At 57.8% G+C, this 16,510-nt stretch overlaps 4 protein-coding genes across 4 annotated transcripts; 2 read left to right on the forward strand and 2 right to left on the reverse strand.

Moving 5' to 3' along the window:
• Positions 1-293: 293 nt before the first annotated feature.
• EX895_003138 (uncharacterized protein) lies at positions 294-3,074 on the forward strand (the record flags this gene model as incomplete). The annotated part of the gene is made up of 1 exon (XM_029883736.1): positions 294-3,074. The coding sequence occupies one exon, from the start codon at positions 294-296 to the stop codon at positions 3,072-3,074; it is 2,781 nt and encodes a 926-aa protein (XP_029740027.1).
• Positions 3,075-3,634: 560 nt separating this feature from the next.
• On the forward strand, positions 3,635-5,689 carry EX895_003139 (uncharacterized protein; the record flags this gene model as incomplete). Its single annotated transcript, XM_029883737.1, has 1 exon — positions 3,635-5,689. One exon carries the CDS (start codon positions 3,635-3,637, stop codon positions 5,687-5,689), a length of 2,055 nt encoding a protein of 684 aa, XP_029740028.1.
• A 218-nt stretch (positions 5,690-5,907) lies between these two features.
• On the reverse strand, positions 5,908-9,492 carry EX895_003140 (uncharacterized protein; the record flags this gene model as incomplete). The annotated part of the gene is made up of 1 exon (XM_029883738.1): positions 5,908-9,492. The coding sequence occupies one exon, from the start codon at positions 9,490-9,492 to the stop codon at positions 5,908-5,910; it is 3,585 nt and encodes a 1,194-aa protein (XP_029740029.1).
• A 4,971-nt stretch (positions 9,493-14,463) lies between these two features.
• On the reverse strand, positions 14,464-16,089 carry EX895_003141 (uncharacterized protein; the record flags this gene model as incomplete). The annotated part of the gene is made up of 2 exons (XM_029883739.1): positions 14,464-15,924; positions 16,006-16,089. 2 exons carry the CDS (start codon positions 16,087-16,089, stop codon positions 14,464-14,466), a joined length of 1,545 nt encoding a protein of 514 aa, XP_029740030.1.
• Positions 16,090-16,510: the final 421 nt, after the last annotated feature.

The raw sequence follows: 16,510 nt of genomic DNA on the forward strand, positions 1-16,510 counted from the left end.
TCTCGTCCACTCGCTCTGCTTGTCTTGTCAAGAAGGCGCAACAACTCTCGCAGCGCTCTAGCCAGGGTTGATCTTCGACACGCCAGACGCATACACATACACATCCGGTGGACGGATAGAAGATGGCGAGTGCGCAGACAACAGCTCCCTTTCCCGTTCAATCTCTGCTTGCCCACTCGCCAATTTCCAGCCTCGGAGCTACACGTGATCCTCGCACCATCTCTGCCATCGCGTCACCCTCAGCCTCCTTCACATCGCCCAAGTCCCGGCCGCCAGAGGCGCATCCCTCCAGCATGGCGCCTTCACCCTCTCACTCGTATGCCGAGAATCCTCGAACGTTCAACCCCCACGCATCAGCATACAACAAGCGTAACGGAACCGCCAACACCGCCACAACATCTCGTACAGCTTTGGCCTCGGGTGAAGCCTCCCAGCAACCATTTGCACCCCGCAACTCGCCACAGCGCTTCCCTTCTCACTCCGGCGCACCACCACCGCCGCAACATCGTCCCGTCGAGGCCGTCCAGAGCCGTGTGTACGGTCTCACAGTAGATTTGCGCGAACCCAGCGCGCCCGCTTCCAATTCTCCAGCCATCGATGATGCCACTCGCATGGCGCGCTTGCTCAACGAGCAGAAGCCCAATTTCAGCGTCGAGGTGTTTGCGCCTTCGTTCGATCACCGTGGCTACCCAGTACTTTCCGGTCGAGCAGCAACAATGCGCGGCATCGTGCGCATGCCCGCCGCCACCGGTTGCGACGTCATGATGACCATATCTGCGCATACCACTTCCGGATCGCCCGCAGCCGTATGGCAAGGCATCGCCTTGGCGCCCTACTCCGCAGGCGGTGAAAAGGCCGTCTTCGAGACCAAAGACCGCCTGGTAGCCAACTACGATCTCGTAAAGCCAAGAGCCGCCTATGCGCCCAAGAACGAAGAGTTGATGGAACCGCCGCAGGTCTCCAAAGACGACCTAGTACTGCCCATTCCTTTCCAGGTGCAGTTGCCTATGGGCAAGTCGACACGCTTCATTGATGGCGAGATGCAAGCTGTGCCTGTTTCGCTTCCACCCAGCTTTGAGATCAGCTCGAAACACGCGGCGCAGGAAAAGCGCGAGATTCGTCTGGCCACCAAGGGGAAAGCGCGAGGGCCCATGGCCAAGGAGCTCATTGAAAAGGGTTTCAGCAAAGTCTACCGCATCGGATGCTACTATCAAGTCACCTGGACTCTGATCCGAGCTAACAACGACAAGCCCAAAAAGTCTTCGAGCAAGTCGGCAAAGGAACCTGCCGAAGGAGACTCGCTCACGCTGCCATTCATCTTTCTTGGCGAGCCGACCTCGATGCCACCGCACCCGCCCACACTGCCATCCACCATCAGCCCCGACGTGTTCGTCGACCGCAGCACGACGTTGGGAGATCAGTGGACCGTGCATCGATCCCAGGCGAGGTGGTCTGGTTCGTTGCTCAAGGCGTCCAGAAAGACAGTAGACGTGGAGCTCCACCTGCCCAACCCGCCCGTGCTTCAAGCGCCCTCGGTGCTTCCTGTCATGGTGGTGTTGCGGCCAACGGATCCCGCGCTGCTCTCGCAGGTGCGCACAAGAGCGCCGAGTGAGACGTCGACCGCGCCTGGCTCTCCTGCCGTTACACATGTCGATGACCCTATCGAAACGGTCTGTTCGCCCGTTATGTCGTCATCTGGATCGCCCATCGCCTCGCCCCGGCCTGCAGCGTCGCCGTCGCTTCCATATCACCAACAGCAGCAGCAATTCCACCGCGATGCCGACACGGAATCGATCAAGACAACGCGGAGCATAATGTCGAGGTTCATGAAGCCTTCGGCAAGTCTGGCGCGGCTGCCTGGATCGTCGTCGCGCAAGGGTGGATCGAGCATCTTTGGTGGGCGACGCCCCAACACGGCACCGAGCTCTGGCAGCTCCGACACGGGTCTCACAGACGCTATGACGGACCGCACGTTTGTGTCGGCGGGAGCCTTGCCAGATCTGGTGAGCTTGGTGTGTGTCTCACTGATCCAGACGACGTTCAGCAGCAACGACAACATCAACGACGGACCCGAGCATCGCCGAAAGCTGCTGTCGGTGGCGGATTTGGAAGAGGTGGATGTGCACGCGCTGCTGCTTAGCTCGGACGGTTCGGGTAGCCAGACAGGCTCTCGACCGGGTTCAAGCCGATCGCAGTCAGAAATGACGCAGATCAACGAGGCGGCTGCGGCAGCTAAAGCGGCAGGGGTTCGTGTGCTGGTGGGCACGCTCAAAGTGGCGGGCACCACGCCGCCAAGCTTCCGATGCCATGGACTCGAGGTCAAATACGCGCTCAAGGTGGATCTGCTGCCTGCCAATCGATACGGTGGCAGCGAAGGCGTGGAAAAGGCGATGCGCAGCTTGGGCATCGGTGGACGCAGCCGTGGCTTTTCGGACGGCATGAGCACGACAGCCTCGATCCATACGCAGACGCAATTTACGTCATTGTCAGGCGATGGCAGCAGTCCACCTACGACGCCTCCCAATGTCATGTCCCCGTCGCTGTTCGGCACGCGCTCGCCCGTCATGGAAGGTCAAGGTCCTGCCTCGAGAGCAATGACGCGGAATGCGGGCAGCCGCAATGCTTCGCCTTTGAGCGGCAGTGGCAACGCCAACAACAACGCTCAGAACGTGGGCATGGCCATCTCGACTGCAGACGAAAGTGCGATTGCAGCAGACACGGCCGAAGCGCAAGAGATGCTATCGCCGCAAATCGAGCAAGGATCTCGAGCACCGCTTGCGCCTTATCCGCGTGCATACCCGCAGCAACTTCAGCACCAGCAGCTTTATCAACCGCAGATGTCGTCACCCCCTGGTCGAGCAACACCGTCGGTGTACGGCTCGGGCATGTCGAGTGCAGCGTCGACGCGCTCGGGTTGGGGAAGCGGCCACTCGATCTCGGAGGCGTCGCAGATGCAGAGTAGCATCTACATGTCGGAATGGGGCCGCGATCGCAAGACCGTGTCCAAGATCAACAAGACGATCGGTGAGATGTGGCTCGACATTCGCGTGGTGCGCGGCTATGGCTCCTACTGAGCCTCCACGGTTCTCTGCGAGGGGTTGATATCACCGTTCTGGTCTTGCAGGTCTTGCTGGAGTTGTTTCCGTGTCGCATTTCGTGTCTAATCCATGTACAATTGATACCATTGCTGTGAAGGGTCCCAGAAATGTGTCTGTGTGCTGTCGGCTGTCAGAGTGAGCGCGCCTCGGAGTCACACAGTCGAGAGTTGCGTCACAGGGTTCTTGGAGGACCCTGAATTTAAACATTTTCCCGAGCTGAGACGCTGCTGCTGCTGCTGCAGTCTCGCGTTAATGACATACTTTGTGGGGCTGAACTGCGCAGTTCGACTCAGCCAGGCTGGCTTTAGAATATAAAGAGATTCTCCCACTTCCCCCTTCTCTCCCTTTCCTGCACACTCCATTGCCCTTACTCCGCCGAAGCAGAGCAGAGCCACACCCGATCATCACATACAGCAAGGCCACCAAATATACCTGCACCGGTTCTGCTCCTCCGTCAGCATCGTATTCAACAACGTGGCCGGTCACATCGGCGCAGTGGCACGCGCACATCGGCACGTCTTCAAGGGATTCTCAAGATGACATCCAAAAACCCACTCGAGCTGCCCTTGCCGGTGGTGGTGGATAACTTACTGCCTCTTCTCTCGAGCCGCGACTTGACTGTTCTGCGGTCCGTCTCGAAACAGGCCAAAGCTTTGGCCGAAGACGAGTTGCTCTGGAAACGCAAAGTGCTCGCCGACTTTACTTTTCCTGCACACGCCACTGCCCGGATGGGTGGCTGGTTCAACCTGTACAGAGGGCTCAGCCGTCCCCAAGTCTACGTCTGGGGTAGCGCAGACAACGGCCGACTTGGCATCGACTACGAAGAGCTTCTGGCTCGGTGGGGTTCAGGCCGACACCCCCAGGCAGGCATCGCATACCCCATGAAGCTGCGCACCATCAGTTCCTTGCAACGGCCCAACTCGCAGGCTAGGCGTCTTGGAACAGAACAAGACGAAGAACGACCTCTTGGTGCGGTTGTTGAGATCGTAGCTGGAGGTTGGTCCTTCCATGCGCGCACCTCGACGGGCAGGGTGTGGTACTGGGGCACCATGGATGGCGAAACGTATGGGGGTCCGACAGCGTCGGTGCGCCATCCGGGAAAGGTGCGCCGCACTCCTCACCTCTTGGAAGACCTTCCGCCTATCCAGTCGCTCTCAGGGGGCAGGGGTCATGCTGTGGCACTCACATACAACAATCGTATTCTAGAATGGAGAGCCTGGGGCACGATCTGGGAGCTCGAAGGCTTTCCAGCGAGTGTCATCGGCACTCCAACGCAAGCAAGCACCTCAGATAGTAGCGACCCTGCTGTGCCTAGCACCAGCAACATCAAGCAGCTGGAAGCTGGGTGGACGTTCTCGGCTATTCTGACTCATACGGGTCAAGTATGGATTTGGTATTCGGACTGGAGCGCCGGTTCCTTCAATCGAGCCTACTATCGGGGATATCCACTCGAGGAAGCGATGTACGCCGACCCACCTGGCAATGACCATCTGAAAAGGCTGCCCATCAACGTTACCCCAATACAATTGCCTTCCATCGTTTCCGGCCAGCATCATCAAAGCGATCAAGAACAAAATGACGCCACAAACAAGATCACGCAAATTGCGGCCGGAGAAGACTTCGTCATTGCACTTACGGAGGCTGGAACATTGTACAGGATCGACTTGCACCTGCCCGCACTGCCCACAGCCGAGGACCATCTCGTGATTCGCCGGTTGCAGGAAAGCATGGACGGCGCTGATCAGAGCGGCATTGGAGCCAAAATTCACCAAGCGCTGATGACGCGCTTTGTCCAGACGAGAGCACGGTGGGAGCGGCTCTCTGCGTTCGAGGATCCCCAATCTCTGCCTGGTTTCGATACGGCGTGGCTCGAGAACAAGCGAGGTGTCAGAGGTTCAGTCGGTAAGATCTCGCACATCTCGGCGCACTTTCGACAATTTGTTGCGTTTCACACGGTTGTTGCATGTGAACGACAGGAATCGGAACAGACCGCCGGAGAAGAGACGCAGACTCTGGTTTTACTAGGATCCTCCACGTCGGCTGAGCCACAGCTGATCCCAGAATTGCAAGCTCGAGGAGTGATCAAGGTAACCATGGGCGACTATCATTACGGCGCATTGACGCAGAAGGGCGAGATTTTGACATGGGGAGCGTGGAGCAGTGGTGCGTTAGGCAACTGGCCACCGCCTTGGCTGCGCACTGCTGACACAGCTGGAGCTGGAGTCGGAGGTGACGCCGCGCAGGAGGCGCACCAGGTGGGAGAGCAAGGTCAAGAATACCAAGGCGACCGTGGATGGTTCGGCAATCTCGTCCCGCTTCCGAGCATGTTCCGCGCACCGCAGAGAGGCGCGTTCCAGCCGAGAATCGGGTTTGCGGGACGAGGACGAGTCGGCCGTGCAGGCGCTGCGCCGAGATCGGCAGGTCCGAGTCAGGACAATGTCGCCACGCCTACGCTGATTCACATCCATCCGGAACCAGCCAAAGAGGGCGAAGAGGGGAGCTCCGGCACACCCTTCGCGTTCGACCTGGTCTTTGCTGGTTGGCATTCGTCGGCGCTGGTCATGGATGCTCCAGCCTCCGCGAGCAGCTAGCAACGCGCTTCGTTCAGGGCTGGACAAGGCCCAGAAAGTGTTCAATCACAACCGAATGGGAAGAGGAAGCGTCATGATCAAGAACAACGTGGAACGAGGATGATGTGTGAGAGAGGGGTGCATTGCAAAAAAAGAAGCATGTCGCGAAAAAATCAAAGCAATTGTTCAATGTGATCTTCGAATGGTGCCTTCCGAGTGAAAGTGGGCTGTGCGCAACCCTAAGAATGCTGAGCGACACTTGTCGATGATCTAACGTTATCCATCTGACCAGCACCGCTGCCGACCGCAGCACGAGGTGCGTTCGCAGGCGAAGCAGGGCTCTGCGCTGCAAAGTCGTGCGGGTGCGACTTGTCCTGTGTCTGGTGCTGCTGCTGCTGCTGCTGCTGATGGAACGGCGTCTGAGCGGCGCCATTGCCGCTGGGAGCAGCAGTGGAGCGAATGAGGATCTTGTCGTAGAACGCCGAGCTGGGATGTTCGCTCGTGGGGGTGGTGGAGGCCGTGTTGACGGTGGACGAGGTGTTGCTGTCCGTGGCCGCGCCCGTGGCGGTGGATGCGGCGGAGGAAGAGGGTGCCGAGGTGTTGAAGGGGAACGAGGTAAGAGGATCCGAAGCTGGCTGCAGGTGGTGGTTGTGGTGTTGTTTGGCGAGTCCGTCGGAGTGACTGTCCGGGTTTCTACGGCCCAGATCGCGTCGGTCGGACCCGCTCCGATCGTCGCCGTTGTGGCTGTTGCCTTCGCCGTGATGACCGTGCGTCCGACCGTCACCCCTACCGCCACCCGCATTTCCGGCGCTGCCACCTCGATCGCGCGAGTCCGGCTCGCCCCCGCCACCCTGCGCCTCCCCGCTCGCATTCGCAGCCAGAAGCTCGTCCTCCTCCCACTCGCTCGCACTGTCGTCCCTCCTGGTCTGGCTTAACCGCGTCAGCATCGCCAGCAGACTGGACATGTACCCGAATCCACCGGTGCCCGTCAAGCCGCGCTGTTTGCCCGTGCGGTTCAGCAGCGCCGACACAACATACATGATCTTGTCGATCAAACTCTGCCCGTTGCTGGCAAGCGCGTCAAGCGGCAAGCTGTTGAACACGCGCAGTAGGTTCGCCGCAGCTTCCTGCCACGACTCGCCCGGCACATCCTCCGCCGACGTACCGGAGGTGTGCGCCGAAGGCTGGCGCAGCTTGAGATCGTGGATGCGCACCCCGACCATCTCGCGGTACTCGGTCACCATGAACCGAACCAGCGATTCCGTCGTCACAATGTTGGCGTGCATCGTGCACATGGGGGAGAGAACAGGCGTCGTCGACGACGGAGGCGGCGGCGACGGTCGGAACACATTGATGAAGTCCACCATGTTCACGGCCCCGCTGGCCGAGGGATCGCTGCTGTGGCGCGGTGTGAGCGTAGCAACAGCCGGCGGCGGTGTGAGCACCTGGTGCGGAGGCTGCCCTCCTTCTACATCTCCCCTTCCTCTGGGCGCGTCCGAGCCGCCATCTGCACCGTCAGCACGAGGAGAGCGCGTTGCAGACGCCTCGTTTGAGCTACGCGCTTCCGCGTTAGGCAGTCCCTCCCGGCTAAAGGTTTCCGCCGGCCAAGGCCATGGCGACGTGCCACTAAGATGGTTGCCCAGTGCCGTTTGCGTAGCTGCATCAAAGCCGATCGCTTGCAAAAGTGGCGCGTGTTGCTGTTGTTGAACACCACGCGATGCAACCGTCTCGAGCGCAGGAAGAGCACTTCCAGGCCGACGTATCCGTTCGGGCGGCGAATGCGTGTACGTAGGGTTACGCAGTTCCTCGGGCATATCATCCAGCGCCTGCTGAAGCCTCCTCAGTACGTCAGCCAAGTACCTGATGCGTGATCTCGCCACCTCCAGATCGTCAATTGGAAACCTTCGATCGCGACGATACGATTCTAGCAGCTCCAACATGGCCTGGTGCAATCTCGTCACCGTCAAAAACCCACACAGCACACTCGGCGACCTCTGCACATGTCCCGGATTCGTCAGCGCCTCCTCGTCCACCGCCATCGGCAAGTCCACACACGCATCAATGGCGTGGATCAGCGCCGGCTCGTCCTTCAACATGGCGATCGTCGTCGAGCTGCCGTGCAGCACCCAAAACATGCGTCTGCGCAGCTCGTTCTCCACTGCATTCGCCGTCGGCGCCCTGTAGTTCGCAAAGCTTGCAGCATCCAGACTGTACGGGGCCACCCCGCGACGTGCGTCGTTCTTGCGCTCGTCGTGTAACCCGAGCGTATACGCCACACGCACCGCCTCAGCTAGCACCGCATTCGACGCATTGGTCTTGCCCACCGTGCCGAGGTAGATGTGATCGCAGTACAGAGTGTTTACGTGAAGCAGCTGGGGCGGGTCGTATACGCGTGGCTGCATCCGTCGCGACGTGAGGTGGCAGATGCGATGCAGCCTCCGATACACGGTCCAGGGTGCGGGGATGACGGTGCGCGGACACTGGATGAGTGTGTAAGAAGTGAGGCTGAGCACGAAAGCGAAGAATGCTTGGTCGCGCTCGTCTCTACGATTCAGTAAATCGTGGCTAAACGTAGGACGGTCTACGATAGGCAGCAGCGGCCACAGGTAGTGAAAGTAGAGCGAAACGATGGCCAGGAACGTTTGACGTGGCGCGATGTCGTCCAGCGATCGTGGTCGCAATACGGGTCCGCATTCCATGTTGGAGAGGCTGGGACCGCTTTTCGCCTTTGTGTTGAAGCTGGTCGAAGGAGTTATAATGCACGCCGGAGTGTCGATGTCAGAGGAAGAGCTGAATGGTATTCCGTGCTGCTGCCGTGTTGGAGGTGCGCTATGTTCGTTGACTTGTGGCAGACGCGCTGATGATGATACCGGCGACTGCACACGAGAGAAGAACGGAATCGGCAAGGGACCAGCTGCCACCTCGAAGGAGTGCATGTGATCCACAATCGATGGTGCAGCGTGCGTCGACGGCTGATGTCGCTGATGCGCTGGTGGCTGCGTCTGAGCAAGCGAGGCGAGTGGAGCTGCGCTTCCTGCCTCCGACCGCGCGGAAGCGTGCCACGACGACGAGCCTGCATAGCTACCCGAAGTCGCCGATGAAGCGTTCGAGATGCTCATGGATGGAGAAGGGCCAGACAAGTTGGCCATGTTGTGGGGAGAAAAGTCAAAAGGCGAAGCAGCCGACATCCCAGCGAAATGACTGGGCGTCATGGCGAGCATCGAGTGGTTGAGATAGGCATCAAAGTTGGCGCCGCCGCTCCAGGACGACGAGCGCGTCTGCGTACCGTGAGCACCGCTTCCCGAAGCAAAGTTCTGAGCTGCCAGAGCGCGATACCAGCTGTCGTCTGCTGGCGAGTGTGTGGATGCGCTCTGCTGGGGATGAGGAGATGGGCCGCCAATATGAGTGGAAGGTGTATCGACAAAGGCAGACGCGGGGGTTCGAGAGTGCGGCGATGGTCCAGCGGCTTGTTGATGTAAGTGCGATTGGGCAGCTGCTTTGGCCTGCGCCTCCGCTTCCCTTCTCGCCGTCTTTGCAAACGAGCTCTGGGGGCCGGGTCGTTTGGGGATGTAGTCAAAGGTGCACTTGGCGTCGATGGCGCGGCACTGAACACATCGGTTGTCTGCGGAAGCGTCGAGGCCGTCGACTTGGAGGCGGACACACTTGATCTTGCGCGAGCGGCAAGTATCGCAAGACTGAGGACGCTTGCGCTTGGCGGTTTGCTGTGAGGCAGGGTCAAGTGCGGCATCGTCGACGGAACGTTTGCTCGCGTCGCCGCCGCCGTACATTGCAGGCTGAGATGGGGTCGAGCTGTGTGCAGACATGGTCAAGTGGTCAGACCCAAGGTTGGAAGGGCGTGGTCGAAATCGACAGCGTCTGATGTAAGAATGAGCAAGAGCTTCAAGAGTGCTGCATGGTCTCTGACGCAGAGCCAACTAGGTCGTTGCTGATGTTGCGTATGCCGAGATGAGAGGGGGTCAAGGGTGTATAGACAAGGAGAAAGTTGGTCGAGAGGAGCGACGAGACGGAGTCAGCGAGCGTAGATGCAAGATGGACCTCGGACCCGGAAAGGCGAGGTAGACTGGGGGTCAGCGGGACTGAAACGTGCTGCAGAGAGGACAGGAAGAAGCTGCGGTGAAATCGGGATAGCGTGGTGGCGGAAAAGCAGTCGGAGGGCCAAAGTCCAGCTTGCTTGTCTGACAAGAGAGGTAATCCAGTTGAACCAGCTTGCAGCCGATCAACTGAGGTGGGTTGGGCAGATCCAGGGTCGAAAGCAGAGCAGCTGATAGAGTGATACGCGAAGCAACAACAGCTCTCGATTGGTTGGGATGCTGATATCGCTGTTCAGACAGAGACACTGCGTTGCGTGGATGTCGAAGGCATAGTGTCGCCCGACGGCAGCTTGGACGACAAGATCGAATCCAACACCCTGCAGATTGTGGCTTGGCAGCCTACAGCTTACAGAGCAAGAGTGACGACGAGACTCGCTTCACAGTGCGGCAATGCAGCGGCCCAGCGCCTTGTGCATAGGCGGGAAGGTAGAGGGCAGCGATGCAGCGAAGCAGCGATGGAGCGAAAAGATGTCTGAACTGATGAGATCAGATCAGATTGAGAAAACGGCGAAAGCGATCCGAAAGATCGAGAGGGTATGCTGCACTCGACCAGGTCCAGTCAGAGAGACAGACAGGTTCTGCTTGCTTGGCTCCCGTTCGCCCTTTTGTCGTCTGCGCGCCTTGCCTTCGTTCGGCTTCAGACAGAGACTGCGAGTGCAACTTGCTGCAAGAGTGTGAGTCGGAAGGCGTAATTTCGGTCGACCAACTCGGTCGGAGTCGACGCGACTCCAGAAAAAGTATTTCGCACCCCCAAAAAAGGTTTCGAGGGCACTTTAGCGGAGGTCCGCCTGTCGACTCGGATCCATGAATTATTTTGTTCGCCAAAAAAAAAAAACAAATTCTGACCGGTCACCAAACTTTGTGCACGCCAGCTACGGGTCGAGCCAGTCGAGAAGAGTCGAGTTTGCGGTTTGGGTCCATCGCGGGCTCTGCAAAGAAGCCCGTCTCTGAGCGACGACAGCAACGAAGACAATGGTCTTGCGCATAGCACTCGCCTTGAGCGCCTCGAGCTACGCCGAGTGGGTGCCCCGCCAAGGGTAAGAGGGATAGAGCCAAGAACAAAGGCCCTGAAGCGTTCTTCCACGGCACGCGAGGTGGACAACCCTTGTTTTTTTGCGTTTTTTCTTCTTTTTTTTCCGCCGGTGGTTGAGGTAATAGGCAGTCCGAATTGACCACGGCAGATTGTGCCAGTAATACTTTCGTCAATCGAATGTAAGCGCAGATAGAGCGAACAGTATCCGCACTGCCTCCCCTTCCAACTTGTAGTCCTTCAGCGAGAGCGCCAAGTCCTCTGAACACACTTCATTCCCGGAGACGAATAAACGAAGAGTCGACGAGCCAGCGGTCGGAGCGACAGAATATCGTTTGCCCGCCAGATTTCTTCCAAAAGTGGAGTTAGGTTCGAGCGGGCGGCGCGATTTTTCTTCTTCAAGCGAGATCGATAATGATCTGCAACGGATTGCGCGGTGCCCGAACTCTTCTTTTGTTTTTCGTTGCATGTCGCACTCGGGCCAACTCGAAGAAGGACGACATGCTTCGGCAACGACGGGACTTTGCTGGCGGTGGAGTGAGGATCGAGAGCATGCAACGAGAGCTTTGACGGTTGCAAGTGAGGATCGGCGAGACCACGAACACCAGTTGACCAAGCCTGGCAACACTGAGCAACGACCTTGAGCTGACGAATCGAGTTTCGATCTTAGATCTGATCTGACCAGCGTCGGCTTGCTGTGCATCCAAGTCGGTCATGTTTGCAATCGGGTTGATCGTGCGAGTGCGTCAAGGATGACGTGCAATGCCCTCGCGAATCGGGTGGTTATGCCGCACGAGACGGTCCATCACTCGTCGTGCTGCCTTCAAGCTGCCTCGAGACTGGCCTCGATGAATCCAGTAGCGGCGAGACATGCAACGATCCTCTTGCCTCTGCAGTCCCTGGCGTAGACGGCCTCGTAGGCGAGGGGTCTCGCTGATTCACTCACGAGCTCTTATGATAGCGTAGCGATTGCGTCAAGCTTCTTCGAGTGTGACTGCGCCTTGGTAACGCCATCGATTTCGAAGACGTCGGCTCTGCCGATGCTGAGATGACCGAGTTACTGTGTGGCTACGAAAGGTGACCCGATGGTGCGTCCTCGTCTCTTTTCGCCTTCCCTTTTCGTCACATCGTGTTTCGGATACACCGATGTTCCAGGAGGACGGGCGACAAAGACATTTGCTTGTCTTTCGATGAGCATTGTATTCGAATGGTCTCTTGACCGCGCGGATTCCAAGGGGAGCTGGAGCTGGATGCGCATTTGATGTCCGGGACACAATTCGCTGTGGGACGACAAGTCGACGCCATTGCACAGTCCAGCTAGCTTATCCTTAGTGTTGAGAGAGAGGACCATCGTTCTGCTTAACCATGCCACAACCGACTAGCGAGTCGAATGATTGCGGCCTTCCTTCGGTTAGTGTGGAGTCGGGGATTCGGACTTGCTGCCAACCATGGCGCAAAAGTCCGTGGGGGCAGCTGCCTTAAAGGACCTTCGCTATCAGGAACGATGTGATGTACGCCCCACCGGCGCATCTAGGCTACGATGATGACTGCATGAGCGAGTGCATGCGACAGACTGGCTGCGTCGGATAGTTTACTTCAAGATAGGGTCGCCGTTTAAGACGACATTATCATCAGGTCATGCTGGCTCTTGCAAACGAATGACAGCCATCAGGCAGGACGTTGACGAGTCCATCTGGAACAAGGTGGCGATGGCGAGGGCGATGAAGAAGTCGTCGAGGGAGGTAGAAGAATGGCAGCGTCCAGAGCGAATCCACGGTGATGTCAATGGCCAGACGGTGGTGTAGAAGTAGAGAGCGGTATGCCCTGTCGAATGTAGCAGAGGTGGAAGCGAGTTGCCTTTGTGTTCACGATGGACGGAGTAACAAAGACGAGGTGGTGCAAGCAATGGAGAGCCGATAGATGTCGGAGAACAAGGCTGGTGCAAGTGGCGAAGAAAGCAGCGGAAACAGGCTCTCTGTCACGCCAATGCAGAAAGAGGGAAGTCGAAAGGAACAGCAGGTGTTGAGGAAGGTAAGGAAAGTGTGGACTCAACCAAGAGACTTCGTATGTGTGCATGGAAGCAAAGGGACCGTTGCATCTCGCGGCTGGATGGACCGACGACTAACTCAGCAGAGCCTCTTGTGCCGACCCTCTTGCTTCTTTCGCTGTCGCAGCGGGAACGAGGCCGGCAATCAATCGAAAGCAAAGCAGCGACACTAGCATGGCCTCGTTGCATCGGAAAAGGTGGACAGCAACAAAGCCGGTCCGACGCCGCCGTGGCTCTCCGCGAACACCCGCAGTCGGGCAGATGGTATCCTCCTGCCCTCGCGCTACATTCGCCCAACTGCCTCCCTGCGTCTTTGACCTTCTCACATCCCATGTCCTGCATCACAGTAATCGACAGCGACGTTTTGCAGCATCCTTCCTCTATTGTGAGCAAAAGGTGTGGAGCCCCTCCGTGGGTATCGCCCCCGAGCCCTTTCACAGGTGCCTTTTTTGTTGGCCGGAATTCACCGTGAAATCCACACGGAGAAAGGAGAAAAACGAGGCCCAGCGGATGTTTCCGTGCTTGCGGGGTCGAGGGTTAGAAACCCGGAAGACCGGTCGCTCGTCATCCCTTCTCTTTCTCGGTGCACAGGAGCGCGGATGAACTATTCACGATACCGCATGGCGCTAGGGACGACCCAAGGACGACTCGTCTTTGCTGGCCCGCGTTCGAACCAGCCGACCTTCCGAAAGTAAAGAATTTTGCGTTGTGTGCACGACTACCTAGTAGCGTTGCCGGAGCCTTTTTGGACTTTGTCGACACTGGATACAGTGGCCAATGCAAGAGGGCCCATCCGTGCTGCCAGGTCAGATTCGGTGTGACAGCTAGCTGACGGCTCGACGAGGGCCGAACGCAGCGTCTCAAAAGGATTGCATTCATCGCGAAGACGCTGCAACCGGGGGCCAACAGGATCGTCTGGTCGGCGCTCAAAAACGCCGACGTGCGAAGTTCGAGCGCGGAGAAGTAGCGAGAGACACGAATGAAGATCGTTTTATTTTTTTGACTTCTTCGGCGAGACTCCTCGTGGCACAAACAGGAACATGCTCTACAGGACAGGTCGCCGGTGGCCATAGTGTTCTGGCTCAACCTCTCTTGCTCAGCCCACATCTCGGTGACACTGAGCGTGTGTGACGGTTTGCTTCAAGAGCTATGTTACGTTGTCTCACCGACTCATCACCGTCACTCCTGAAGTAGGGCTGGGCCGAAATACCTCCGTTCCTGCCCTTGACATCTCGCAACTGCCCGAAACGCCGGAACCAAGCTCAGAGAGTTCCACCGATGCGCTTCCATGATCAAGCAGACCCGATACGGCGAGGTTCCTCCTTCGAACGAATCACTGTTCACGCTCAAACAAGGGTCGGACGACCGGCGTCCTTTCCCCACTCATGCTCGAACTGCTTCCTGAATCAATTCCTCCGGTGTCGTATGGCCTCTGCTCTCGCCGAGATTACCGACATGCCTGCAAATCTCACGCTCAAAAGGGGAGAGACAGATTGCCGGACACCGGGAATCTTCTTTCCCTGAAATCGGACCGGCAGCGAGAAACACCAATGTCATTTTGACTGCACGTTGACAAGGCGTGCGCCAAAAGGTTGCAACGCAAATCTCAGCCAAGAACCAGATCGGCAAAGTCGACGATCCTATCAACGTAGGAATCAGGAAGCTGATGAAGGGCGACAAACTCGGTTGCGACCTTCCTTCTGTCATCGCCCCGATTGATGGGTAGGGGTAGCGGCTCGGCATCGTCCGAGACGTCGATTCGAAGTACAAAGTCGTATCGCTGGCCTTGATACACCTCACCATCGCCTTGCGCAGCTTCACCACCTTCTCCGACAGAGCTCGGTGAAGCTTGTTTAGCTTGGACCGCAAGTGTATGACGTTGCTGGACTTCGTGCGCTTTCTGTGCTTCGATGGCTGCCTCCCTGTCGGACAGAAGTGCTCCCGTGAAGTTGCTGTCTGAGGAGGGTGCAGTGGAGCCCGGATGCTGCGAGTAGACACGGACGAGGCCATCACTGCAACCGACGACGACGTCCTCCGATTCAGGGAGAACAGCTATCGACCAGACCGAGATGACGGGCACAGCTACCGTCTGCAAGAGCTCGCCCGATACCCAGTCCCATACGCGGAAGGTGCCGTCTTCGCCGCTGCTGACGAGTCTTGGGCTGCTAGTCTCGTGTTGGATGCAAGCAGCTACGTCGTACACCAGACTGGTGTGACCGCGGAGAACACGCAGTGCCTCGCCGCCATTACCGCGGGTTGGACTGCGACGGGCATCGAGAGACCAAATGCGAACTGTACCGTCGTTGGAAGTAGAAGCAAACAGCAGCTCGTTGGGGTAGTAGGTCGGATTGTCGCTAGTCGACGTGGATGCTTCCAGCCCAGCAACGGCTGATGCGGGTAACGTCGGTAGCAGTTTCAAAGAGCGAACGACGTCTGTGTGCCCGGCATAGACGGCGGTGAGCTGTTCACCATTAAAGAGGCGAATGAAAAGGTCTGCGGAGGAGGTTAGGTATCTGCCCTGTTGAGACAGTTCTGCCGCCCCAGCCGAGGATGGAGGCTCGACGATCTGTACTCCCCATACCGCCTCGTCATGGCCGCGAAGCACATACTTGGAGATCCACTTGGCATCTACAGGGTCCCAGAGCCAAACTCGGGCAGTCTTGTCCCAGCTGGCTGAGATAAAGAGGGGTAGCGAGTCACTCGCTGCCTCTGCTTGTTCCGAGCTGCCTGTATACGATGACAAGACCGAGACGTTGTCCCAGTGGTCCGAGAGCACCTGCAGGGGCTTGTCTGAGCGAAGAGGGTCGAAGCAACGGATCTGCGAATCGAGGCCTCCCATCAAAATCTGCCCTCTTGGCAGCCCAAACAAAGGAGCAGATCGAACAAAGTCGACAGCATTACAGAAGCGTTGGCCGAGAAATGTCGCCCCCTTGTCGAAGCAGGCTGCTGGTAAATCGGATGGAGCAGCGCAAGGTCGGGACCAGTAGGTTGCAGTTTCGTCTCGCGAGCCAGAAAGCAGCGCTTCACGATGCGAGAGTTGGTCGAGCGTGGTTGCTATTGATCGAACCTGCAGCACGGTGTAAAGCTTGAGTTCAGAAAACTGCCACTTTGCCAGAACCAACTACGGCGACACGATACACGAACTCACATCCGACGTATGACCTCGCAGTACGTGTGTCAATACAAAGTCAGCATCTTTCGAGGTCGACCTTCCCTCTGTTCCTTCTGACATGGTGTCGTTGGGAGTGATGGGTGTCGAGGTCGAGAGGATAGAAGTGTTACTTTCCCGTTGCATTTCCTCCACGTTGCCTTGTTTCTGGCTCAGTCGAGTGCCGCACGAGAAGCAGACAGACACACGCGCGTCACTAGCCAAAGAGACCAACACTCGCTCGACTTCACCAAAAACTTACTCAGCAGCGCGACGCGGACTAATTTCACTTCCTTTCGCGTAGAGTGGGCAGCTCAGCGCAGAAATACACGCGTAAGCAAACCGCGTTTGGCGCAGACTAGTCTCAGCTTCTTTTGAGTTGAGGCTTCTCCTCGTGTGTCAAGCAAGCGCAGTGCAGTCCAGCGGGAGAGACAAAGTCACACGAAAGAGAGGAACAACATTCCAAGAAGCGAGAGGGGGAGACAGAACGCGCGCGCCTCTTTGT

Source organism: Sporisorium graminicola, chromosome SGRAM_19 (assembly GCF_005498985.1).
Source record: "Sporisorium graminicola strain CBS 10092 chromosome SGRAM_19, whole genome shotgun sequence".
Taxonomy (NCBI): Eukaryota; Fungi; Basidiomycota; class Ustilaginomycetes; order Ustilaginales; family Ustilaginaceae; genus Sporisorium; species Sporisorium graminicola.